The sequence below is a fragment of the Bufo gargarizans genome, chromosome 3 (genome assembly GCF_014858855.1).
Source record: "Bufo gargarizans isolate SCDJY-AF-19 chromosome 3, ASM1485885v1, whole genome shotgun sequence".
In the NCBI taxonomy this organism is placed as follows: Eukaryota; Metazoa; Chordata; class Amphibia; order Anura; family Bufonidae; genus Bufo; species Bufo gargarizans.
The window spans coordinates 344,321,092-344,348,373 of NC_058082.1; the positions used below are offsets into that span (position 1 = coordinate 344,321,092).

Genomic DNA, 27,282 nt, shown 5'->3' on the forward strand with positions numbered 1-27,282 from the left:
TCCTTTCCTTCTTTCTTGTCCACATCAATGAGATGGTAGATATGGCTGGTGACTGTTGAAGACTGAAACTGTTAGAAGCCCTGGCACTAAAGTCAGGCTCCACGAGCTGCCAACATCTGCCTCTTATAAATTAGGTGGATCAAGGCTGGGGGTCACCGTCATTTGGATCTTTGTCAGTTATGATGAAGCCAACGGGTGCTATTGTGAGGTTTTTTTCTGCATGGCAGCCACACAAATCTCTGCACATTAAAAACACAAATCAGTGATTTATTGTACAAGCAGGATAAGAACAAATACACAAAATGGGACTACTTTGTCTTTAATATTAAACTGCTAAAACGAGGGGGAAAAAAGGGGGGAAATAAAAAGAGAAAATGAGAATCATTACTACCCTTTAAAATACAAGGGGATAGGAACAGAGTACACTACAAACGGCTGGGTCCCCTCTGATAGAAAAGAGTGTAATGAGTTAAGAGTAACATACAGAGTTTCTAGCTTTACCCCTTGCAAAGCAATCTGGTGTGACCTGTTTGTGGGTGACAATTTTCTACAAGTCCAAAAACAGATCCAAGCCAGTATGACTTCTTCTCAGGTCTAGATGTGTTACCGTCAGGTTCTGAGATCCTCCTTTCTAAGGTTTCTGATGGAAGATTCCTTCCTTTGGTTTGGAAAGCAGACCGTAAAAATTCTCTGCTCTGGTGGTATCAGTCACACTGACGCTAGATGCATGTTAACTTCAGGATACTTTTATTACATCGCTACTCAAACCGTCGTAATGTTCAAAACACAAAAAGTACACGTATGCTTTTTCATTGAGCCTATTGATGCAGCAGTAACTATTGGGGCTGAACACTGCACACTATTTTGATGGGGAGGAGAATCCGAATGAACCCTTTGCTCCGTAACTATGTGCATATATAAAAACCATGTGTGTCGTAGTACATTATGAAAAAAAAAAAAAAAAAACAACAAAAAAAAAAACAAAAAAAAAACTCCGAATTGCATCACAACAAAGGATTCTAACTACCCAGGCTCCCGGGCTGAAATCCGCACAAGTTATGTGTGCACAATATGTGGGGGCCGGTACTGCTATTGTGGTCTATAAAGAAATGGCCACTTGCTTTCTAGAAATTCATTTGGTGGTGGCTCACTAGAGGTTAAAAATTGTCAGGGTCATTTCAATGTTCTGGTCTGAGTGGGGGAAAAAAAAAAAGCGTAAAATAGGTTTTCAACATGGTTTATACATACTTTTCTATAATATAATGCGGGCAGCAGCTCAATGCGCCCACTTTCAGTGTCATTCAACACAAGTATAGAAGAGACTCCGTTGTAAACCCTTTCTGCTGTTTCCTACATAGCACTATCAGACATTTACACAGTAGAAAGAGCTAAAAGTGACCCCCCCCCCTTTGCTCCAGTTAAAAAGAAATTACAGTTCCTATTGTGGGTCTAACACCTCATTTTAGGTGTCTGATCATAAGAGTCATTTGCGCATCTGTGGGCCAATTCATCTGGTGTAGGAATCCTGGACTGTGTAGTATATGTTCCAATTAGTCCCAGCAGTTCAAGACGTCCTTTGTCCATTTATACGAGGGGGTGGAAGTTCACAGGAGGGCAGTGCACAAGTTCCAAGTGAACAACGTTATATTCACAGTTTAGCACCTGCCCCACTATATTTAGAAGCCGCTTGTGGTTTCAGAGTAGGGCATCTTGTGCCACTTTAATCTGAAAGCTCCCCTTCCGAGTCCTCTTTTGCTTTGGTCAGCTCTTCGTGAATTTCTCGAACCATGAGAATCCGGGTCAGCATGCTGTCCAATGTGCCTGGGTCAATGGGCATTGTGGAGAACCACATGGGGCTATTGGGTACACAAGAACGCTCTGGCTGAAGGTAGAAGACGTCACTCCGCTGTTTCACACTTTCAGAACTGCACGGGAGAGAGAAGAATATATAGTGAACGCAATCTAAACAGAGATAACAGGAAACTGTAATGACACATATCCTAAGTGGCGGACTACCATGTATGTGGGCATCAACCCTACAGCATTGAAACTGTCTAGCTGTGCAGACAGGGTCACATCACACAAACTGTGCAGCACACAGTGGGGGAGATTCATCAAAACTGGTGTGAAGGAAAATCGGGCTTAGCCCATAGCAACTATGCCCGAGCATAACTGAAGTGTGTACTCGGCCTTAGTAATTACCACTCCATCGGATCCCAACTGGAGGTCTTCTCTTCTCTTCATGTTCAACTGCACAATAGCAAATTCATCTGAACAGGAAGAGAAGGGAGACATCTGGATGGGACCCGAGCAGCAGCCTGTGCACAGCGGAGTTGGAGGCATCAGTGACATGACAGAGTGGTTAAGTACCAACTAAACTGTCTTTCTCTTACAGGTTAGAAGAAAGCATGGATTTATTTTTAAAGCCTGGATAACCCCTTTAAGTCATGTTGCTGGATCTACAGTGACTGGTATACAGGCACAGATCAAGTGTTGTAGATAAGCCACTTACCATTTGGACAAGTAAAATTCATACAGCCTGACTGGGCACCTGAGTGGGTTGTCTGTGTTTTCAGCCATTTCCATCACAAACTGTCCATCTTCATCCTCTAGTCTCTTTCTCTTCCCGCCTGATGCTTTATCTGTAAAACATTACAAAAAGATTGCTTCGCTAGTAAGTTGATTTCTTCTCTTTTTCTTGCGTATCTTTCTATGGCCAGGTAATGAAGGGTGCTCTAACGTTTGTTGCTATTACATAAGGATAACACATTCAGTTGCTGTAACATTTTACTATTTTCCCTCTGCATCTTCACAGTTATCACCACAGACCTGTTCAAGTAGGAAAAACAACTGACATATGATTTTTTGGGTGGCACAAAAAGCAACTGTTCCCAACCAGGTCAGCAACAAGTATGACCATTTTTGTTGGTGTAATATCTCTAAGTTTAGTAAAAGAATCTTATTCAGTCACGTTGTATAGAGCTGTGAGAATCAAAGGACTGTGAGGAGTTTAAGAAAACCCTAGCCTAAGGCCTCTTGCACACGACCGTATGTAGTTTGCGGTCCGCAACAAATACGGATGACGTCCGTGTGTGCATTCTGTATTTTGCTAAACGGAACAGCTGGCCCCTAATAGAACAGACCTATCCTTGTCCGTGATGAGGACAATAATAGCACATGTTCTATTTCTTGGCGGAGTGGGAATACGGACATACGGAAACAGAATGTACACGGAGTAACTTCCTTTTTTTGCGGACAGTCAACAAAAAACGGAACGGACACCGAAAGAAAATACATTTGTGTGCATGAGCCCTAACCAGTGGACTAAATATACAGAGATTAAAAGTGGACTAGATTTTAAATCCAACCACCAAACCTGCAGGTTCTCACTTAATCCTGGCCACATATCAGTCTTCCTAGCCATAACTTTCCAACACATTCATCATGGTAAACCTGAAGTCTATCTTATCACAGTTTGCAGTGCTGGTGATATTTTGCTAATGACAGAATAGTGCTCATGCCGGTAATCGCAAACAGACTTCCGAACTGGTTTGCTACTGGTCCAGTATTATTAGCATATGGTATTACACAGTGGTATTTTGCATCACTAAGGCTCTATGTATGCCATACTTCTGTATAATGCTTTAAAACAGGATATAATAGGGCACAAATATGATACAGGTTCCTTTTAGATCCAGATGGATCCTGTTTTTTGTATAACAGAAGTCACTGGCAACAGGGTAGGCATCCTGTTTTAAACTATACCCTTTTTATTCCTTATAGTGAAAATCAAAACAAAACAAAAAAAATAATGATGTCAGCCAGAACCAGGAGTTCTGGGTCGGTTCTGGCTTTGGCTTAGACATACTGAATGCTGCCATGTAAAAGTGACCTCAAAGCTGCAGTCTTACAAGCAGCAGTGCCTGTGAAACCATTCTGATGCAAAGCAAAGAGGATTACACCTTTCCTTAGAGGTAAACATGGTTAACAGAAGAAGACAATGTCTGTGAAGGTTCTCATTTATCCAGGTATGGTATATATCTGTAAAGAATAAATCAAGGCAACTGGACGTACTGTAGATTTCTTGAAAACGTTTCACCCGTTCTTCCAACGAGCGAAACGTTTTCAAGAAATCTACAGTACGTCCAGTTGCCTTGATTTATTCTTTACAGATAGAAGACAATGTTTTTATCTAATTCAACCTGCATGACAGTGATATCAGCTGCCTTGACCTCGTTAACACTTTCTCCTCAGCTAATAAGAAGGTACTGAAATGATGTAAAGCCTGTATTAAGCCTCATGCAGACGTCCGTGGAACACTGTCCGTGAGATACCGGACTGGCATCGCAGGAGCACACGGCGTCATTGGTTGCTATGACGCCGTGCGCTTCGTGCAGCCGCTGCTGTACAGTAATACACTCGTATAGATCATACAAGTGTATTACTGTACTGCAGTGGCAGCACAAAGCGTCATAGCAACCAATGACGCCGGGCGCTCCTGCAATGCCAGTCCGGTATCTCACGGATCGTGTTCCATGGATGTCTGCATGAGGCTTTACACTGCCTATTTTTTAGCAGATAATCACTAACGAGTGTTCGCATGAACACTTGTTAGTGATCACATTGCAGTGTAATACTGCCACCGATCAAAGACTCGTTCATTGGGTAATCCAAATCTTTTGACATGTTCAAAAATTAACGTTTGCAGACGGCAAATCGTGGTGTCCAATAACAATCTGGCAAACCACTAAACAGCACGGGGATGAGAAATGGAATAACAATCACTCCTACCCATACTGTAGAGGAGATCACACACGGTCTTCTCCGCTAGCAAGCTGGCAATTGCCGGGAGGGAACGCTTCCCTCCCAACAAATGTCTGCCACATCAGGCTGTGAAATACAGGCATTAGGCCGGTTTCACATTTACATTAACACAGACCTGGCAGGTTGTTCCGGCCGCCACCTGGCCAATATGCCAAGAGGTGGTCGGACGAAAACTGCTGTGTGCAGGGGAATTTGTCTGGCCATTCCTCAGCATATTTGACTGGCTGCGTTTTGGATCTCCCCTGGTCATCATTATAGTGAATGGGGCGGAAGGATCCTCGGCAGTGCCCAGTATTCACAGATCCAGCAGGTAGTTTCTGCCCAGAACAGCCTGCCGATCTGCTTAACGCAAATGTGAAACAAGCCTTAGCTGGTCATTTTGTGATCAGACTGAAATGCAGTAGATATTGTTTTTTTGTGATTAAAGGCATATTCCTGTTGTTTGGAGTTATCCTCTATCCACAGGACAATGGATAACTATTAGATCCTATTAAATTGTATGGGAATTCCGGAGAAAGTGGAGCGTTGTACTCCAAAACTCCCATAGAAATAAATGGAAAGGCCACAAGCATGGGCGACTGGCAGCTCAGTTCATTTCAGGGGGGGGGGCTAAAGGAGTTACAGGTCCTAGCAGGACCCCCCCAACAATCTAATAGTTAACCATTATCCTGTGGATAGGGATAACTTAATTTGACTTAATTTTCATGGCAAGGAATGACTTTACAATTGCAACTCATCTGAGCACTCTTCATAACAATCTATAGAGTTAATGCAAATTGCCACAATAAAAACTGAAGCCAAATTTGTGAACACCAAAACTTGTGTCAGTTTCAAAACTTTTGGCCATGACTGTATGCTGTTAAAATGTCTCTGAAAGCACATTTCATGGGCTGACTCAGCAGGCAATTATCAGGAGCGAACCATTTGTTCCTAATAACTGCCTGCTTATCTCATGGGATAAGAGCTGCATTTACATCTCCTCTGTATGGGGATTCTCCTGCGACTGCTCGACCCCATGGAGAATCATAGTTTCTGGTAAGTAGATCGCTTTTTACACACCATGATTTGCTGCCCGGAAACAATGATTTAGGTATATTCAACAACGTTTTCACTTGATGAACAAGCATTTGCTTATTCATTGGCAGCACCTTACACAGGGCAATTTTTGGAGAATGAGAATTCCTAAAAAGGCTCCTTCCCAATAATTGCCTTAATTATTGGCCTGCGTAAAGAGGCCTATAGTCATATTGAACGGTCTGTATAGTGTAAGGTAGTTGGCAAGGTCTTTAAATAATTGCACTCCATAGAATAAAATAAACCTCCATGGTACTGTACTTGTACAGAATCTACATAAACGTGTCACACACCATGCTCCAGCTCCGACTTCTGGAAAGGAGGCATGAAACGCAGATATGTCGTCTTGGTGTTGTATTTTAGAGTTTTTGTACGTCTCATGACATAGGCAAAGGAAAGTTGCTGGTGCTCAGTCACAGTCTTCAGTTGAAAAAATTTAGTGGTGAAGAAGAGCAGGGTATTGAGAAGGATAATAGGCGAGTAGGCACCCAGCTGCTTGCACTCCCATAAATGTTCCTCCTCAATCCTCGAAAATATGTAACCTAGGACAAATTGTAGACGTCAGTTAAAGCAGGAATGCTGTCAACACATTTTGGGTCTAATTTATCAAAACTAGTGCAAAGGAAAACCGACTTTGTTGCCCCTATAAACCAATCAGACTGATGCTTTCATTTTCCAAAGAAAAAGGAAAGGTGGAATCCGATTGGTTGCTATGGACAACTAAATCTGTTTCCCTTTGCATGAGTTGTGATAAACCTGTTCCACTATGTGGCATATTTATGCAGAGTATTTATTACTTTACCATTGGGTAATACAGGCAGGTGCCAGATCTTCAACAGCTTTGTAAGTTCCACCATAAATCTGGAATAGGGTTCTGTAAAAATGTTATCTACTCTTCCATTCTCAAACAGATACTAGGGAAAAAAACAGAAAGAGACAACATCTGAACATGAGGCCATTCTAGCTTTAGAACTAAGGAACATAGAGACTTGTTGTAGGCAATCTTTCACAATATAGACAATTTTCCACTTTCCATGCCCATGATGCATGGCATACAATGTTCAATTGAAGCAGGTGTGTACCTGCAGCAGTGATAAAAGCTAACGGCCCCATCATTGCCAATGCATTACATTATACATTTATACCTGTACAAAACTTTACTACTAAGTTCCTAGCTACCACTGAAGGTAACAATGCCATGGGAACTAGTGCTTAGGAGAGCCATGGATTGGTTGTCTAAGGATCCCCAGAAAAGTGAAGGCTTTCAAATTAGTGTTCATCAGGGGGTGGACTTGCCATAGGCCCTACAGGGCCCAGGGGGCCGTCTGAGCTCCCCTCGGCTGCGAGCCGGGTACATAACAATTGCTCTAAGCATTAATTGATGCTAAAAGCATCAAGTATTTATGCACCTGGCGAAAGGTTACAGGTTTCCTCTTGTATGGCTGTCCTCAGGACAGTGATACAGTTGAATATTGTGGTGATGGTGGCAGTATTTTCTGCTGCACTGTTGTAACTGCTCCTGCTGAGGCAGTATATTGTGCTGAGCCGATTTGGTTCTGCTGTGGCGGTATTTTCTGCTGCCTCCTTCTGTTGTCCCTGCTTACTTGTGTTGACACACCTTTTGTGAATTTGGACCTGCCTACAACATAGGGCCACTTTATTTTTTTTACAAGGCCACTTTAAGTTCCCAGTATGCCCAAGATTTTTTTTGAAATGAGGAATATTTCAGTGTTATCTTATATTAGTGTTCACTTATTTTGGGCCATGCAGTGTGTGCAGATCATGATGGATTTGTCAATACTCTTTTAGCCAGAAGAAAAGTGGGTGTTGTGTACAATTTACCTGTTGAACTCCAAGGCACAGGTACAGGATACTATCTGCATTGTATTTCTCTCCATTTGGCCGGCGTACTTCATGGATAAACTGGCATAGGCCGTAACTGAGTTCTGCAAAGGTGCATGACAGAATATCTTCTTTCAGCTTTACAGGTCGCACTATAAGAAAACAAGGTGGTGAGCAGGAAAATAAGAGAGAAAACATGTTTTACATTTTCTGTCACATAGAAAACTTACCTCCAAACTTAATGTCTTCAGGTTCTTCTTGTGAGTTTTTCCATCGTACCCAATTCATCCAGGCATTGACGCCATACATGTATTTTAATGTCGAACCCAATGCAGAGCATCCAGGGTATGATCCCTGCATAAGGTTTCGTGGCTCCACAGCTACCACAGATTTTTTGCGGCCCTTTAAAAAAATAAAAATGATAATAAGACAACCAAGAATAAATAACTCAGCACCAGCCTAAGAAACTACTAATACTATCTGCACTGATCACCAGTCATCACCTTATATTTCAACAAAAAGGATGAGATAAGTCATCAATGCCAGCAGTGTTAGGCAAATACAGTTTATTATTATACATGGACAGTTTAATGGTGGTACATTTATTTTTTTACTTTTAAATTATAACCACATTCTCACTCACCCGGCGTTTTGGCGGTGGGAAACCATCACGGTGTTTTCGTCTTCCCCGAGTCCGACCAAAGAAACTTGAGCCTTTACTTAATGGGTCAAATGTTTCTATGATTGGTGAAAAAGTACAGGATTTTATATGCAATCTACCATTTACAAAATAAAGCAGGAAACAAATTAACCATGATCTGATGACTTACAAAGAGCAAACACATTGCCAAGGCTTGTTTCGCACATTATGATGAAAAGTTAGTTTTTTCATGTAACAGACTTGAATGGCACATATACGGCTACAGGCAGAATGCTTGTAATTATAACATGTACATACCAATATTTTTAATTGTCCAATAATATTACTAACCTGTTGGGATGTCTAATTCCAGATCCTGCTCAATCCCCACTCTGGAAATCGGCCGAATTTCTGTATCTGCATCCTGCAAGTTGTTCGATTTAAGAGTGTAGTGGTTTAATTCATCTTCCCAACTGTGTGGGGTGGATACAGCTTCAGATTCCAGGTCTCCACTGTAAGTGCTGCCCTGATCTGGAGGGCACAAACATCTTAGTGGTCTACATAGATGTACTAGACGTACATAAGTTTGTAGAGAGGGCAGAAACCTATTCTAATGTTATAGTTTCAGTCTCTGACAAGCTCTCTGTATACAATACATGGCATTAGAGTGCCCCCTTCTGTATTAACCCAAGTGATCATCCAATAGTCCAAACCCTGTAGTTTATTTTTATTTTCATAAATTCATTACAGTCATCAGCAATATTAATAATCCAAGGTTTTACATTATATAACCAGTACAAATGCAATCTAATAATAATTAATAACTTACATTATAGCTTTATAAAATCAGTATATTTCAATTGCCCACCCTATTTACCCCCAATGCCTGTTGCTCCCCCAGAGAAATGGAAAAAGGGGAAAAAAAGAAAAAGTTTTTTTTATCATTCGTAGCCCAGTTGGCTGCTCTTTTTTTTGTCTTCTGGTATAATAGAACTTGATATATCCTTGATATCAGCTTCTTACCCACCGACATATTTTCTATAGGATATGGGAGGGTAGATCCCTTTCCTAAAACCCTGTAGTTAATAGAACACTGAACACATACACAAAAAATACTCCAGCACTTACTCCCTTCCTTACCGTGGTCTTATTTTGTCTCATGTAATTTAAGCTTCCAAGATGTTAATTTTGGTCATTGTGATCGTGTGGACACAGGAGCTGTGCCTGCACAACCACAGCAGACACAGCTGCCCTAACTATATGCCTGTTAGGCTGTGCCACTGGCACAGCTTAATAGACAGCCTGTTACCATTATAGTGATAACCTGTAATGCATTGGTATCCAAGATATACAATGCATTATAAAAAGCAATCAAATGCATTTTGATGTCCACTAGTGGTCTCAAACATTAATAATTAATGTTAATAAGTAAAAGTTATTCTGGTCTCCGCTATAATCACAACTCAAAAAAATAAAATGATCTATAATGAAATTACTACATGCAGAATAAAAGACCTCTGCAAATGCTGACCTCCATGAGAAAGCGTTTTCTCCTTTTCCTCATCTTCAGCAATCATTTCTGCCATTTGAAGAATATCTGCCTCAAAGGGATCAGATGGGACCTTTTCCTTGAGGTCCTCAATTGCATCTATAATCTTGTCGGCATTATCAAGAGTGGTGGGAATCAGCATTGGGACTGGAACCTTTTTATTTATTAAAAAAAGGTTTTAAGTTTAATGACACAACATCTTAAAAGGAAAGGACTACATTAAAATCATTCACTGACAGAATATTGGATGTTAATTCAAGTACTTAACAACTTACCGGGAGAGGTACACTTAGTGGAAATGGGGCAAACTGTGTATACAGGTGCATGGGAATAGGAATAAACACTGGCACGGGTATAGGAATCACCAAGATCTGTGGCTTCCCATCATCTTCTACAGATAAAAAACAAAAGGCAAAACTAAGGTTCATAAAACGGAACAAAAAGTAGACCTCAAAATACGTCAAAAAGGGAGTATAAGAAATTAAAGGGGTTCTGCAGTTCTTTTAAACTGATAGATCATCAGCATCTGATTGGCGGGGGTCCGACAACCAGGACCCCCGCCGATCAGCTGTTTGAGAAGGCAGCGGCTCTCCAGGAGCACCGCGGCCTTCTCCGTTTCCCTCAGGCCCAGTGACGTCACGACTAGTATCACTGGCCTGGGCGGGGCTAAGCTCTGTTCACTTGAATGGAGCTTAGCTGCGCCCAGGCCAGTGATACTAGTTGTGACGTCACTCGGCCTGCGCTAAACTGCGAGAAGGCCGTGGCGCTACTGCCAGTGCCACTGCCTTCTCAAACAGCTCAAACCAGAGGATAAATAATCAGTTTAAAAGAACTGCAGAACCCCTTTAAGCTAAATAAACTTGTGACATTTATACAAGGGTTAGGGCACTTTCACCCTAGTGTTTAAGTTTTCCGGTATTGATTTCCGTCATAGGGCTCAATACCGGAAAAAAAAAAGCTTCAGTTTTGTCCCCATTCATTGTCAATGGGGACAAAACTGAACAGAACAGAATGCTCCAAAATGCATTTCGTTCCATTTAGTTGCTTTCCAAGACCGGAGAGCAGAACGCAACATGTTGTATTTTGCTTTCCGTCCTGGGAAACTGATCAGGATCCGTTTTCTCTGACAATAGAAAACAGATCCGTCCCCCATTGACTTTAAATGGCGTTAATGATGGATCTGTCTTGGCAATGTTAAAGGTAATACAACCGGATCTGTTCATAACGGATGCGGATGGTTGTATTATCAGTAATGAAAGCATTTTTTCTGGACCCTGCCGGTTCCAGCAAAAACACTAGTGTGAAAGTACCCTTATAGTGTCATTGTTTTAGGCTGGATGATATTTATTCCCCACTCCCCACACACCCATTTGTATAAAGCAAAGAGGTAAACAGGATGTATTCTTTAGACTAGCCCTTCTCACATGGACAGACACATTTATCTATAAGTTCTCCCTTTCTGCTTCAGGTCCCCCCTCTATTACACCCATATGCCTTAATACAGCATATGGAAAAAGGGTTCTTAGGGTCCCCACAACCATGAATTTGGCTCTGGTGTTTAACAGTAAAAAACCAAAACAAACCAAGAAAATAGACTACGCACAAGCATTTTTTTTACCATCTTCTGTTTTGCAGCATTTTTTTGTGAAGATATTTCAAGTGTTTTTTTTGCACACAAGGGAAGATTTATCAATAGCAACCAATCAGATTTCACCTTTCATTTTCCAAAATGAGCTCTGAAAAATCAAAAGGTGGAATCTGGTTGCTATGGAAAAGTAAGCTAGTTTTGATAAAGCTCCCCCATAGTGTCTTACCACTAGCATTTGGTTCATGACATTTTTCCTTACAGAGAAGGTGATGTGAAAATGCCTAAAAAAAAAAAAGCTAAGAGCTGCAGCATGCACCGTTTTTGAAGAGAAACCAGAAAGACAAAAATGGCACTAAACAAAACATAAAAAAAAAAAATGCTTGTGTGTCCTGCATTTTATATTTCACACAGACCTTTGGCTAACATTTAGGGATGGTGTTTTTACTGTGAAAAGAAAAACGTCTCTAAAAATCTACATCAAAACACCCTAAAGCAGACAAAAAGTCAAATGTGAATTTTATTACACAATTGAGAGAATGGATACCTGTCTGACACTCCTTGTGCTGCGTGTGAGGTTTGCACGAGGTTGCCTTGGTTTGTGTGAAAGGTTTGCAGAGTAGGGCCTTATTCTTCAGGAGGCGTGGGGGCTGTGAGGGAGGAAGTTTCAGGGCATCTGTCTGAGTACTTGCCTAGAAGATCCCCAAAAGAGAAGGTTAAAACAAGGCAAAGACAAAAGCTAAATATGCAACTTAGTAAAAATAAAACTGGTGTCTCCACACAAGATATATCAATTTTAGGAAAAAACTTACATCTCCAATTATCTTTGGTGTTAATGTAGGAACAGCACCTAATATACAGCAAAACAATAAAATAACAGGAGTTAGACTAACGAATCAGAATTTCGTACCTGCTACATGGGAATTGAAGTTTTATTTTACAGGTGACAAGCCTTTTCTACAACAAGGCGGGGAAGGTGCAGGCACAGAGACAACAGGACATGGACAGACCTACTCCGAGGTAGGCCCAATCTAGTTAGTAACATTTCATCATATACTCTAACCATCACAGAAAGGTCTGTACTATTGTCTGACCCCTCACTGAACACTTTTACACTGTTCTGCACATACACACCTACAGATTTGTTTCCTTTTTACTCTTTGCAATCTACACATTACAGTGTTCAACACTGGCCACAGTACGTTTTTTGGTACCATGTATATCTTTTAGGCTACTTTCACACGAGCGTTCTGCTGTCCGCTCGTGAGCTCCGTTTGAAGGAGCTCACGAGCAGAGCAGAACGCTTCCGTCCAGCCCTGATGCAGTCTGAATGGATGCGGATCCGCTCAGACTGCATCAGTCTGGTGGCGTTCAGCCTCCGCTCCGCTCGGCCAGGCGGACACCTGAACGCTGCTTGCAGCATTCAGCTGTCCGCCTGGCTGTGCGGAGGCGTGCGGATCCGTCCAGACTTACAATGTAAGTCAATGGGAACGGATCCGCTTGAAGATGACACCATATGGCTCAATCTTCAAGCGGATCCATCCCCCATTGACTTTACATTGAAAGTCTGAACGGATCCGCTCAGGCTACTTTCGCAAATTTTTCTAAGTTATTAATGCAGACGGATCCGTACTGAACGGAGCCTCCGTCTGCATTAATATGATCGGATCCGTTCAGAACGGATCCGATCAAGCGCTAGTGTGAAAGTAGCCTTAATCATCATCTGCTTAAAGAGGAACTACACTTTTTTTAAATTTTAGATTTGTCATAAATTTTCTAGCGATCGGTGGGGGTATGCTGCTGATGAATATATTGACTATTGTTATATTACTCCTATCCAGATTTGATTGACAAAGGTCATACTGGACCAAACCAATGTTTTTTTTTGAATCAAATCGTTTTTATTGAAACAATAGATGCAGGACTTCATAAAAACAATACAATACAGTCTTTCCTCACTGTACCCACCATGTGGATTCAATATACAACAGTTTCCATATAAATACCAACGCACATTAATACCAGGCTTCCGTATACAGCGTGTACACTTGTAAAATCAAATAGTGAGACAAAAATAGAAATACGTCCTACCAATCCCCAAGACCCCTCCCAACTTCCCAACCCCCCCCCCCCCCACCCTACCCTAACCCAACCCCTCCCCACCCTATCAACTAGTCATGGACCATCCAAAGTCTATATAACCACATGAGTATGAGATAACCAGTCACTCCACAATTTATCAAATTTCTGAGGACACCCTCTCTCCAATATCAGCATGTCATGCACCTTCCGTTCAAACTCTTCCAGTGTGGGCGGACTTCCCTGGATCCACCTCATAGCCACCAATTTCCTGGCCACATATAACAACCTCCCCACAGCTACCTTAACCGATTCGGTCCCTCCAATCTCAGACACATATCCCAACACACACCTTGGGGTCATTTTGAATTTGCAAAGTCATTTTACTGTTAATCATATTCCTGACAGCGTCCCAATAAATACCAATAACTGGACAAGACCACAGCATATGCAACAAATCCGCACCATCTTCCATACACTTTGGACACTTATCATCACTTCTTACTCCAACCTTTTTTAGGAACACCGGTGTTTTGTATACTCTATGTATGATAAATAGTTGGGACAACTTGCCCTGTTCACTCAAGGACACCCTGGGGACTCCTTCCAGTATATCATCCCATGTATCCTGAGACATACCTCCCAGGTCAGCCTCCCATTTCTTTATTCTTAAGAGCGGGAACCCCTCCAAGAATTTATCAAGTAAAAGAGCGTACACCTGTGATATCAGCCCTCTTTCCCCTCCCCCTGTCGGGAGAACAAGCTTAGGACCAAACCAATGTTTGAATAAATCTGGATCTGTACTGCTTAAATCGCATTGGAGAAGATATATGCTGACTCTTTTGTCACTAAGTGATAGGCTATCACAACAAGTGTGGGTTGAACTCTTATACTAAACCAAGTAATGTATAGCATTTACCTTGTAAGACGTTATTGGAGTTTGCAGTGGGTTGTGCTGCAGGGGCACTAGCGAGGGACACTACATTGGCAATAACCGGAGTCGACTCCTTAGCTCCAGAGGAGCCAGTGGAAGCTGGTACTGCTTGGACCATGGGAACATTAGATACTGAAAATATTGAAGTAAAATAGGTCATAATATGTCAGAAGTTAGACGTAAGCAACAGCAAACAGCCCAAACAAAAAGACCCTGTAAATGGCAGACACTAATCTTAACCAGGTCTATTTTGCTAGTTATATGGTGTAACAGTGTGCTACACATAAACCACACTACAAACCTGTATTATTGACTGGTGGAGGCTCTGCTGTGCTTTGCTGATTGCAGAAGACGAGGACACACATCAGATTACAGAAGTGTTTCATCTCCCCTTTCCATTTCAGAGACTCGCCTAGCTTGCCTTGTCGCTTGCAGCTTTCACATTTCCCCATCTGTGAAAGACAAATGCAACAGCTTTGAAATTAGAAAAAGGAACACGCTGTTCGGAAAAACTGTTCTGGGAGTCCTGAGATGCTACTAAATGCTTGAAAGTTGTTGAGTTTTTGCCAGAACGTGAGTAAAATAAAGATATTACCTGGTAAAACAACACCGTATACTTTGACATGCACTCTTCTCCACAGAACTCCTCCAATTTCCCTCCAAAATGATTCCGCACCAACTTAGAAGAGGTCTGGCAGCAGTAACTACACATTTTGCAGTAATTGCCCCACTTCTTTGAAAGGTCGTGCTTGTATAGCAGCTTGCAACCTGCAGAAAAGGACAAATAGTGGAATTATCTTTAAATGTGTGCTTTTAATCTGAGAACATGGAGAAGATTTAAACCCTGAATACATTAAAAACCTTGGTATTTGGCCGACTAGACTCACCTTCACTGCAGAACACCTTCTCGATCCCTGAGAAGCGTACCACCTCCTTGATGGTCTTCTCTATCTTGCAGTACTCGCACATGGCCATAACCATGTTAATTTTTTTGTACTCATCACAGCATGCTTTGCCACAAAACTGATGCATTTTACCCTAAAAATAAAATGTTGATATCTTGTAATATTTTGCAATAAAAATAATATTACCATCCAGTTTTATTTCTTTATGAGGTAGGTCAAATAACCCTTTCGCGTTCTCATTGGTTGCTCTTTAGCAACAACAGACAAACCACCATTCTTTCAAAGAGTCATAGGTCTCCTGCTAAAGAGCAAATGATGAGCAACTGACAGATTCAAGTGTCAGCATTAAACCTACACTATATGGACACCTTCACAGGCCTTTTTTATTATTGCATTTTACTAAGTTGGGCTACAAATCCTTTTCAATCAGTCTTTATTAACATTTTCAGCTGTTTATGAGATACAAGACTTAAAAAACAAAGTTCAACTTTGATTTGGTCATAAACCAGCTTAAAGGGCTTCTGTCACCCCACTAAACCGTTTTTTTTTTGTTTTTGTTTTTGTTTTTTGTTTACTTATAATCCCTACACTGCGATTTATGCCTACATAATCTAATTAATCATTTTGGTCCAGTAGATGGTGTTAAAAACATGCTTTTAAAATATGCAAATTACCTTGCTACCAGCAAGTAGGGCGGCTACTTGCTGGTAGCAGCCGCATCCTCCGAGCCTAAAGATGCCCCCCCTCCTCATGTTGATTGACAGGGCCAGGGAACGGGATCGTTCTCAGCTGGCCCTGTTTGCATTCAAAATCTCGCGCCTGCGCCGTACTTGTCTTCAATCGGTGCAGGCGCACTGAGAGGCGGACGCTCGCTCAGCCGCTCCATCCTCAATGTGCCTGGTGTAGATGTGACGTCATCGGCGCAGGCGCATTGAGGATGGAGCGGCCAAGCAAGTGGCCGCCTCTCAGTGCGCCTGCGCCGACTGAATACAGTTACGGCGCAGGCGCGAGATCTTGATAGCAGACAGGGCCAGCTGAGAACGATCCCGTTCCCTGGCCCTGTCAATCAACATGCGGAGGGGGCGTCTTTAGGATTGGAGGATGCGGCTGCTACCAGCAAGTAGCCGCCCTACTTGCTGGTAGCAAGGTAATTTGCATATTTTAAAAGCATGTTTTTAACACAATCTACCGGACCAAAATGATTAATTAGATAATTAGATTAATCGCAGTATACGGATTATAAGTAAACAAAAAAAAAAACGGTTTAGTGGGGTGACAGAAGCCCTTTAAGGGCTCATGCACATGACCATATGCCCTCCGAGACATACGGTCCGCGAGCGGGCCATATGTCCCGGAGCGGTATAGATCATGCGCACAGGAGTGCACAGCACCATAGGTTATTATGATACTGTGTGCATCGGGCCGGCCACTGGACTATTGTCCTGCACTCATATGATATTATGAGGCGGGACAATAGGCCCGTATATAGTAGTATATAATAGTAGCCTATTATGCTGTGCGCTCCAGTGCGCACGATGTATGCTGCTACGGGACATATGGCCAGCTCACAGACCATACGTCTCGGAGGGTATCCGGTCGTGTGTATGAGCCCAAAGGCTGGGGCTACACGATGATCTTGGCTGCAACACCTGTTGTGCGACCAAAGATACCTGTATTTTTTCCCAATCCCACCCCTCTTGGAATTGTTTTTACAGCTTCCCGCTACATTGTATGCCATAATTATTGGTAGTATTAGAAAGTACAACTTGTTCCGCAAAAAATAAGCCCCATACAGCTATGTGAGCGGAAATATAAAAAAGTTATGTCTCAAGGAAGATAGGGAAAAAAACGAAGTCACAAAAACAAAAAAAAACTCCTGTATTCTAAGGGTTAAAACCCTAGGTTCATGGTTGCAGCAACCCTAATCAGCTGAACGGCCGCACTGCTACACAATAGGTCAAAGAGGGACTGGACACATGAGCCGTAAAGACTGCAGCTAGCTGTGTAGTATATATATAGTGCCTTTAAAAAGCTGTAATTGCAGTGAAAGGTGGTCCAATAAAGTATTGACTCAAGGGGGCTGAATACAAATGCTTGCCACACACATTTTCATTTATAAAAAAATTTGAAAACCATGTATCATTTTTTTTTTTTACTTCACACATACTTGCTACTTTGTGTTTGTCGATCAGATAAAATCAAAATAAAATACATTTAAGAATTTGGGTGTAACGTGAAAAAATGTGGAAAAATTCAAGGGGTATGAATACTTTTTCCAAGGCAGCATACATGCTAGCTGTCAAACAAGGCAAAATTTGAAAACCAGAAAAATATTTGACACAAAATACATCCAAATGCAAAAATAAAAATACTAATAAAAACAAAATGATGCAAAGGTGCGAATCCCCCTGAGGGCACTGTGAACTACTCAATGCCCATCAGATCCTGAGCTACTTGTTTCCTATGTAAGATTTAGGGCCATTTAACAATCCAAAGACCCCATATAATTGAGAAGCAATAGGCCCCTTTCACATGAGCGACTATTACGCGCGGGTGCAATGCGTGATGCGAACCTGCACTGAATCCTGACCCATTCTTTTCAATGGGTCTCTGCGCATGAGCGTTTTTTTGATGCATCAGTTCTGCGCTTGCGTGAAAAAACGCAGAATGTTCTATATTCTGTGTTTTTCACGCAGCCCTGGCCCCATAGAAGTGAATAGAGCTTCAGTGAAAAACGCATTGCATCCGGAAGCAAGCGCGGATGCAATGCGTTTTTCACTGATGGTTGCTAAGAGAGGTTTGTAAACCTTCAAATTATCATGCGTGTGAAAACCGTATCAAAACGCTTTGCACCCGCGCCCCCCAAAAAAACTGAACTGAACGCAATCGCAGACAAAACTGACTGAACTTGCTTGCAAAATTGCGCGAGTTTCATTGAACGCATCCAGAGCCAATCCGCGACGTTCGTGTGAAAGAGGCCATAGAGTTTGGCTTTTGATTATGCAATATCATGCAAATCTGAAATGCGGCATAGTTCTCATATATATTTGAATGGAGAAAAGAAATGAAAAAGAACAGTGGCGAGTCTGGCGATCCCGTTTGTACCTTGTAATCCAAAAGTTCGGGCTTATTGGCAAAGAGTCGGCTGCACTGCACACATCTCAGCTTCACAGAAAGACGTGAAAAGGTGTTTTGTTGCTGGGATTGGGACTGTGATTGTGCCGCAGCTAGTCTCTGCAGTCCAGCGGCTGCTGAACTGCTAACTGTTGAAGAGGAGGATGTTGATGTAGCGGTGACCACAGATGGCGTGCTATTCCCGGCTTGTGTTACTGCCCCAGCATTGACGCTCATGATCACCTGGCCTTGGGACAAGGGGACCACAGAGGAATTTGCGCCTGTGGGCTTGCTGAACAGGTTCTGTTAACACGAAAGAAATATGGGGAAAACAGAGTGATAAAGTGATAAAACCTAAAAAATAAGTTACAATCGTATTCTTGTGGCTTTATTATCTACTAAATTTGCAAAGAGTTTAAAACACATTTTCAAGGCTCACCTGAAAGGACACGACACAGTTATAGGTGCAGAAATTTCGGATGCTCCCATCAGACATTGCCAGATGATACTGGGGCATGGCCATCATTTTGCAGCTGTTACATTGTATCTGGATGCCTTTTAATTAGAAACACAATGATTAACCCCCAGGGATTAAATAGTTGAAGCTTTATCATTACATTAAAATTATAAACCCTAAGAAACTAAAAATATGCTAATTTCAACTCCTTTTTGGGGCTAGTTTGACACTAGTGTTAAAACTATCCAGCAGAGGACGCCCTTCCAGATAGTTTTAACACTAGTGTGAAAATAGCCTGACGCTCTTTGTACTTGTCACAGGAAAGATGCAACAACTACACGTGGGCTCTGTTCACATCTTGCTTCTGGCTACATAAATGTTGGGAGTATTCCCGGATGTATCCCTCCGATGTGCCCGTATGCACTCATGCACCAAACGTATGTCCTATAGTTATACACTTTGACACTACGTGCTGGCATACCTTTTTATTCTCACGATATACTGTAGGAAAGTGTAGTCCGCTGCACTTTTCTATGCAGAGGGACATAATAAGCATAACGCCGTACTGTACAAAAGTTTCAGGCAGGGGTGGAACAAATGCTGCAAAGTAAGAATACTTTCAAAAATAGAAGTGTCATTTTTAGCAAAGTAAATGAACAAAAGAGAAATGTAAATTAAATCAGATGAATATGTTTGGGGTTCATTGTCCTCCCTGATGGCACTGCATGACGGATAAGTATCAGTATTGAAGACACCATTAATCCTGGCCAAATCCACAACTCCAAAAGGTGATCACACCAAATATTCATTTGATTTAGCTTTCTCTTTTGCAACCTGTTAATTATTAAACTATTAACACATCTTTTTTTGAAAGTATTCTTTCTTTGCAGCGTGTACTGTATAACACAAAATATACATTTTTGTTTTACAATAGGAGTCCATGTGCAAGGAATTTCACTGTACATGGGACACCTCAGAGGAATGCTATACCTTGGACATAGCTAAAATGGGATGAGAAGAGGGCCCTAACATGTTTTGTGTTCTGGCCTTGAATGAGATTCTCTATGAGAAAACATACTAAATGGGATTTCCAGATTTTTTATCTATCTTTAGGACTGGCCATAAATAACAGACCGGCTGGGGTCCAACACTATGCCAATCAGCTGTCCAGGAGTAGCACCAGAACTACACAGCTCTGCCACGTGTGACTTCAGGAAAGAGCAGCACTGCAGTAACCAGCTCAGTCCACTACACAATAGACGGCGCTACCATCAAAACACTGATTACAGGGAGTGCAGAATGTCCATCCTGAAGCAGGCCATCAATACAAAAGTCCTAAAAAACGCTTGACTTCACTGTGACATGGAGCTGAAAAGGTAGGGCTACCTACACAATGTACTTTAAAACAAACATTATATGTAACTGTTAAACATGGCATTTGGAGTGAAAGAAGTTGAAATAAACCTGATGACGTGACAGTCTGGACTCTGTAGGCAGACAAACAATTTACAGAGCAATACAGCTCAGTGCGGCCCACACTGTTGGTGTTCTCGATCATTTCTGCTGACGAACGTAAAGTTTTACATAACGCACATGGAGTGATCTTTGCAGATTTCTGGTGGGGGAAAAAAAGGCTCAATAAAGAAACCAAAGATGACCGTCCTTAAATGCTTACATTCTATTTTTATTAAAAGGGGTGACACAACCCGATCTGCACTCATTCACCATGAACGAGTGGACCATCTGAGCTTTTTACTCTCCGCTGCTCCCCCTTGCCCTGCGCTGAATCGCGCAGGGCAAGGGCTGTTTGTTTACATTTGTACAATGCTAGGTGGAGGCCTCCGCCTAGCCGTGTTCTCGGTGACATCACCGGCTCTAATGGGCGGGTTTTAGTGCTGCCCATTAGCAGAGGTGACGTCACCAGGCTCACTGCTAGGCGGAAGCGTCCACCTAGCTTACCCATGGAGAGCCCGATACGTCACAGAATCTCAAGAAAATTCCCTTGCTCTACGCGATTCAGCGCAGGGCAAGGGGGAGCATCAGAGCTCATGGTGAATGAGCAGATCGGGTTGTGACCGGGTTCAACCCCTTTAAAGGGGTTATTCAACTTCTCAAACAGCCCCCCATGTGCCAGCCCCTCACAGGTAATATACTTACCCCGCTCCCAGTGGTGCGGGGGCCGGGAGCGGGGTAAGTATATTACCTGCGCACAGATGAAAACATCTGGTGTTGTGGGGGAGCAGCCAATGGCAGACGGGGACGAGCCTCCCTAGCGTCACCCACGATGCTAGTTAGGCCATTGGCTGCTCCCCCACAAAACCAGATGTTTTCATCTGTGTACAGGGAGAAGCAGCAGTGGCGGTGCGGGAACCAGGAGCGGGAGAAGTATATTACCTGTGAGGGGCCCGGCACATGGGACGACTGTTTGAGAAGTTGGATAACCACTTTAAGTATGGAGGTACAGCTGTGCTGTGTGTGTATATTATTTCTAAACCAGCATGTATCATACCTACCACCAAATCCATCTACCATTTTAACTAGGAAACCGTTCTGCTGTCTTTTTTTTTTTACCATATACAGCTAGATACAATATACCTGAGAGCAGATTGTCATTCTGTCTGTTCTCCACACAAACTATAAGAAATGGAACTATGATTGTTCTATTCACCTGTTTGAAGGCGGTCACACAAGCGGAACTGCAGAACTTTTTGCACTGGCCATCAATGTTCAGCAAGTGGCACTGTCCAGAGCCACTATAGCAATACCCCCCGCAATTTTCACAACAGTTCATAGTCAGGTTGTTTGCGGAGCGGAATTTCGAGAAGCAGACATCACTGCAGAGCTTGTGAACCACATTCTGGTAGTTTACTTCATGCCGAATCTAAAAGTAAAAATTCAGAAAATAGATTTATTTTTCCCCCCCTAGAAACAGTGATTAACTGCTGTATCTGGTATAGCAGCTCAGTCTCACTCAAATGAACAGATCTGAGCTGCAATACAACACCTAGCCTAAAGAAAAAAGGGAAGCTGTGTCTGGGAAGAAAGCACACTCTTAGGGCGCATTCACACGAACATGGTTTGGTTCTGCATCCGAGTCGCATTTTTTGTGGCTCGGATGCAGACCCATTCACTTCAATGGGGCCGCAAAAGATGCGGACAGCACTCTCTGTGCTGTCCGCATCCGTTGCTCTGTTCCGTGGCCCTGCAAAAATTATAGATCATGTCCTATTCTTGTCCGTTTTGTGGACAAAAAAAAGGCATTTCTATAATAGGCTGCCCGATCCGTTTGTGGAAGACACACGGACAGCATCCGTGATTTGCGGATCCACAATTTGCAGACCGCAAAACACGCCACATTCGTGTGCATGAGCCCTTATTCTTATCACATGTAAACCCTTAAAAGTGGCATTGGTAACTAAAAGTTGCCCCCTATCCATTGGATAGGGGATGACTAACTGATCAGTGGGGGTCTGACTGCTGTGAGAATGAGGGTTCAGTATCCCTGTCCTGATTTATTTGTATTTATTTATTCTTTATGGGACTGCAGAAGATAGCTGAGTACAGCTTTCAGCTATTTCTAATAGTCCCATAGATTAAATGGAGCAACAGGGCAGATTCATGACCCGCCCTAGTAAGTCCTGTTAGCTAGAAGGTGAACTTTAACAGCATTAGAAATCTTGACACTTCTGGTTGGTTAGTAGTAGATGCTTCCCACCATATCGAGTTTACATAGTGGTTTTGGGGAGAACATTTCATGTTACCTACTTACCACAGCATTTTTCAGACACACGCTGCACTTAGTAGAAATGCTATTGGTGTGAATGGTTACTGTTGCCTTCCTCTTCAACTCAAAGGATGACAGACAGGGTTGGCTACAGAAGTCCTTACTGCCACTCGTACTGTCAAACTGGGCTGTAATGACATCCTTGGGGTCTACAATGACTCTGATGAAAGGACACAAACAATTAGAATATATAGCAGACTGGAGAGGAAACACAATATTTTACTAGCTTTTTAATGAGTCTACTTTTTAAATAAACATTTAATTCTTAATAGTTGGAAAACAACATATTACTCTTGTTCGCTTAAATCTAACATTATATATATTTTATTCTAGCAACATGTAGTGCAGGGATCAGCAGCCTCCGGCACTCTAGATGTTCTCAAAATACAACTCCCAGAACCCTCCTTTTATTTTTAGGGGAGTCATAAGAACAGCAAAGCAAGTGTGCCTCCTCGTTCATCGGCGGTAGTATTACACTGCCAGGTGATCACTAACTAGCACTACCACAAATGCTTGTTGGCGATGATATTGGCGATGATCTTCTAATGCAGGCATCCTCAAACTGCGGCTCTCCAGCTGTTGCAAAACTACAACTTCCAGCATGCCCAAACAGCCTACAGGTATCAGCCTACAGCAGGGCATTGTGGGAGTTGCAGTTTTACAACAGCTGGAGGGCTGCAGTTTGAGGATGCCTGTTCTAATGTAATAGGGACTTTACGGTGATACCAAATACGTATGATTTTATTTGTTTTGTTCTACTTTTGGACAATAACAACATGTTTTAGGTAAAAACAATAGTTTTTTTATGTTGTCATCTACCAATCAGAACGCATTTATTTTCCACCCATATAGCAGTGTACGGGCTAGTGTTGGGCAAATTACCGGTATATAAGATATACCGCTGTAATGAGAAACGTGTATATGGGCGTTTCATAATTACTGCAGTATTTTGTGCTGTCACAAGACAGACGAAACCCGCGGCCTAAAGACAGACGAAACCCGCGGCCTAAAGACAGACGAAACCCGCGGCCTAAAGACAGACGAAACCCGCGGCCTAAAGACAGACGAAACCCGCGGCCTAAAGACAGACGAAACCCGCGGCCTAAAGACAGACGAAACCCGCGGCCTAAAGACAGACGAAACCCGCGGCCTAAAGACAGACGAAACCCGCGGCCTAAAGACAGACGAAACCCGCGGCCTAAAGACAGACGAAACCCGCGGCCTAAAGACAGACGAAACCCGCGGCCTAAAGACAGACGAAACCCGCGGCCTAAAGACAGACGAAACCCGCGGCCTAAAGACAGACGTGGCCTGCAGGGGAGTATAAGGTTTGTTTTTCTAAATAGATCTATGTATGGCACTACTAGGGGAAGTACCTGGTGGAGGGAGGAAGAGCATTAAACATTGGGGTTGGGGCCATTATACTACAGTGGGGGGGGGGGGTAGGACATTATACTACAGTGGGGGGTACATTATATATTGGGGGTTATACTACAATGGGAGGGGAGCATTATATATTGGGGTAATTATATAAATGGGGGTAATATAGGGGCCTTAATGCCCTATGGGGACATTATTAATATTGGGGCTACTCTAGGGGCATTATTGGGCACTACTACTAATCGGGTTGCTACTGGGTGTACTCAAGAGGGCACTATTACTATTGAGGACAGTCTGAGTTATTAGGGGGGGGGGGGAGTGGGACTATTTGTATAGCATGATTATCTCTGCAGTATAGTGTTTAAGGGCACTGGGGAGAACAGAGGGAACAGTAATAGAGGTAGCAGTAGGATGATGATTTGGGGGTGGATGATAGAAAAGTGAGGAATCTAAGATTTGGGATATCGCCCACCCCCAGTTATTGGCTTGTTTTTTGTGCGACGAGATGCAATTTCATTGGTACCTTTTTGGGGTACATGGGACTTATTAATATGTATTATTTTTACAGGGGAAATTAACTGTTCCATTATCCTTAACGGTTTTTGTCTTTTTATGTTGTTCATGGGAAGGTATAAATAACATTATCTTTATTATACGGGTTGTCTATCACTGAATTATGACCTGTATCAGTGCGAAGCTGTCTATTAGGCTTTGTCTGTGGCAGAGTGTAAAGGTTGGTTTAGACGCTTCGATATGCAGCCGATTGTCAGGAAAAAAAACCGTTCCTTCCCGACAGTTGGCTGCTTGTTCAGTGAAGGAAACCGCTGCATTTACACGCAGCAATCTTCTTCACAGTATGAGGACAAGGGATCACTACTGCAATCGCTCGTCCCCATACAGATCCATTGTTTCTGGGCAGCAGATTGCTGTTCAGACAAAGATCTGCTGCCCAGAAATGGGCAGGACCACCCGATGTTTCACTCATTCATCGTGTGATCGGTTGCTCATTGAGACGTGCAGATTGTCGGGAACGAGCATTCGCAGGACCATCAGTTCCCAATAATGTTGGATTATCAGGTAGTGTAAATCCATCTTAATAGACATATAGTTATTGCAGGCCTAGAGTTTTTTGTTAGGCCCCTGCAGTGATGCCCTGTCTTCAGTCCCTGCAGCCCACGCCAGGGTTGATGGAGTGGGCTGCAGGGACCAAAGAAAGTAGACAGGCTGCACTCGTACAGCACTCCAGAAGAACTAAAAAGTGATTATTTGATTTATTTATTTTTGTAAACAATATTGCCAGATACAAAAAGGCCAAATTAAGCAAATTTGTTTGATTAATCACCCAGCCCTAGTCATACGCATTGTCAAGCAAAATAGAATAACCTTTAGACAGTACAAAATATTTTATGAATAAAACACACAAAAAAGCAGCATATAACACTATTTAAAAAGGGTCTGACACCATGACAATTAGTTTTCATGATATAGCCCCAAAAATCTACAAAATTTATTTTAAAAAAAATCTACGTGCCACAATGCAAAACCAAAAGCACATAGAGAATAACAGCATTCAGAATTCAATAGGCACCATATTACAGATCCACACAATAAGTACCATCTTAGGAATGCTTCTTCCTGATAATTGCCTGCTCATCAGAGGAAGTAAGAGCTGTATTTACATACAGCGATCGCCTCCACTGTATGGAAATGGGCGAAGGTTACTGCATTAACTTGTCCTCATACAGATTCATTGTTTCTGGACAGCAGATCGCTGTTCGCACAGCACAATCAGCTGCGAGAAGTGATGATCTAATGTGCTGCTCGTTGATTGGAGGCACATTTACACGGATCTATAAGTATCCACCCTTAGGCCCCTTGCAGACGAGCATGTCCGTATTAGGTCTGGATGCGTTGCGAATGTGTTCAGTGAAAAATGTGCGATTTCAGAGGCAAAGTCATTCAGTTTTACCTGCGATCGCGTTCAGTTGTTCAGTTTTTATCGCGTGGGTGCAATGCGTTTTGATGCGTTTTGCACACGCATGATAAAAAACTGAAGGTTTACAAACATCATCTCTTAGAAACCACTTGCTTGCGGATGCGATTTTCAAGCAGCTCCATTCACTTCTATGGGGCCAGCATTGCATAAAAATAGCAGAATATAGAACATGCTGCGATTTTCAAGCAACGCACAAGTGATGCGTAAAAACCAACACACATGTACACAGCCTCATTGAAATGAATGGATCTGGATTCCGTGCGGGCGCAATGCGTTCGCGTCACGCATTGCACCCGTGTGGAATACTCGCTCGTGTGAAAGGGGCCTTACTTGAGCTCTTAGCTACACGCGTCTGAGGCAGACATGAAACTGCTAATGCATAAGATATTTAAATATATATGTAATTTAATAAAAATATAAATATAAATATGCTTTAAACAACATTGCCAGACAAGAATCCAAAACTGGTTTCCTTCCTATGACAGCAACTGGAGGCATGTTCTGAAATCAGAAACAAATTGACATGCTGTTAATTAGAATTATAGCTTACTTTGAGCAGCTGGCGCAGGTTCTCTTGGCAGGAGGAACTGGCCGAGGGGCGGGAGATACAGTGTAACCAGTAAGGCAAAGGGTGGAACAGAAGAGCTGTGTAGATCCTTTACGCTGGTATGCAGTCTGTCCCTTCTGAAGAATCTTTTTGCAGCCTGAACAGGAAACTCTGACAGAGGGTGGAGGGACAGCAGGGACAGCGGGAACAGCAGGAACTGCTGGGACAGATTTGTTTACTCCTGGGGAGCTCAGGGGTGCCTGCAATCCACTGGAGTGCTGGGGGGCTACTGAAGAACCTATGAATCAGCATACTGGTTAGCTTGCAGGCTGCAAAAATTACTCTCTTCATAAACAGAAATTTACACAAGCAACAAATAATCAACTTATACAAGCAATAAAGGCCTGCATTAACCCTAAAAGCACATGGAGCGGTGAATGAACACCGCTCCATGCACTGCTTATTGGACTGATGGAGATAGCCAAGTAGAGTGCTCCGCTATTTCCCTCAGTCTACTGTTCCATGCACACAAGGGACTTGGGAACCCCTGTTCTCGAACCTGCATGTAAGTG

General features: G+C 42.6%; 1 protein-coding gene across 1 annotated transcript in view; it reads right to left on the minus strand.

The window, feature by feature from the left end:
- Positions 1–246: 246 nt before the first annotated feature.
- The window catches only part of ZMYM4 (zinc finger MYM-type containing 4), a 70,961-nt gene continuing 43,925 nt past the window's right edge, over positions 247–27,282 (minus strand). Inside the window, exons 6-27 of the mRNA XM_044287626.1 lie at positions 26,714–27,008; positions 22,773–22,947; positions 21,672–21,884; positions 20,468–20,618; positions 18,986–19,101; positions 18,538–18,849; positions 15,415–15,565; positions 15,123–15,295; positions 14,829–14,979; positions 14,513–14,659; positions 12,327–12,364; positions 12,062–12,206; positions 10,205–10,320; positions 9,912–10,083; positions 8,732–8,911; positions 8,384–8,478; positions 7,971–8,142; positions 7,741–7,892; positions 6,701–6,812; positions 6,192–6,440; positions 2,513–2,642; positions 247–1,925 (exon numbers count right to left, since the gene is read on the minus strand). Coding sequence (XP_044143561.1) covers positions 1,721–1,925; positions 2,513–2,642; positions 6,192–6,440; positions 6,701–6,812; positions 7,741–7,892; positions 7,971–8,142; positions 8,384–8,478; positions 8,732–8,911; positions 9,912–10,083; positions 10,205–10,320; positions 12,062–12,206; positions 12,327–12,364; positions 14,513–14,659; positions 14,829–14,979; positions 15,123–15,295; positions 15,415–15,565; positions 18,538–18,849; positions 18,986–19,101; positions 20,468–20,618; positions 21,672–21,884; positions 22,773–22,947; positions 26,714–27,008 — 3,650 coding nt within the window. The 3' untranslated portion in view covers positions 247–1,720. The remainder of the gene's footprint in view (positions 1,926–2,512; positions 2,643–6,191; positions 6,441–6,700; positions 6,813–7,740; positions 7,893–7,970; positions 8,143–8,383; positions 8,479–8,731; positions 8,912–9,911; positions 10,084–10,204; positions 10,321–12,061; positions 12,207–12,326; positions 12,365–14,512; positions 14,660–14,828; positions 14,980–15,122; positions 15,296–15,414; positions 15,566–18,537; positions 18,850–18,985; positions 19,102–20,467; positions 20,619–21,671; positions 21,885–22,772; positions 22,948–26,713; positions 27,009–27,282) is intronic.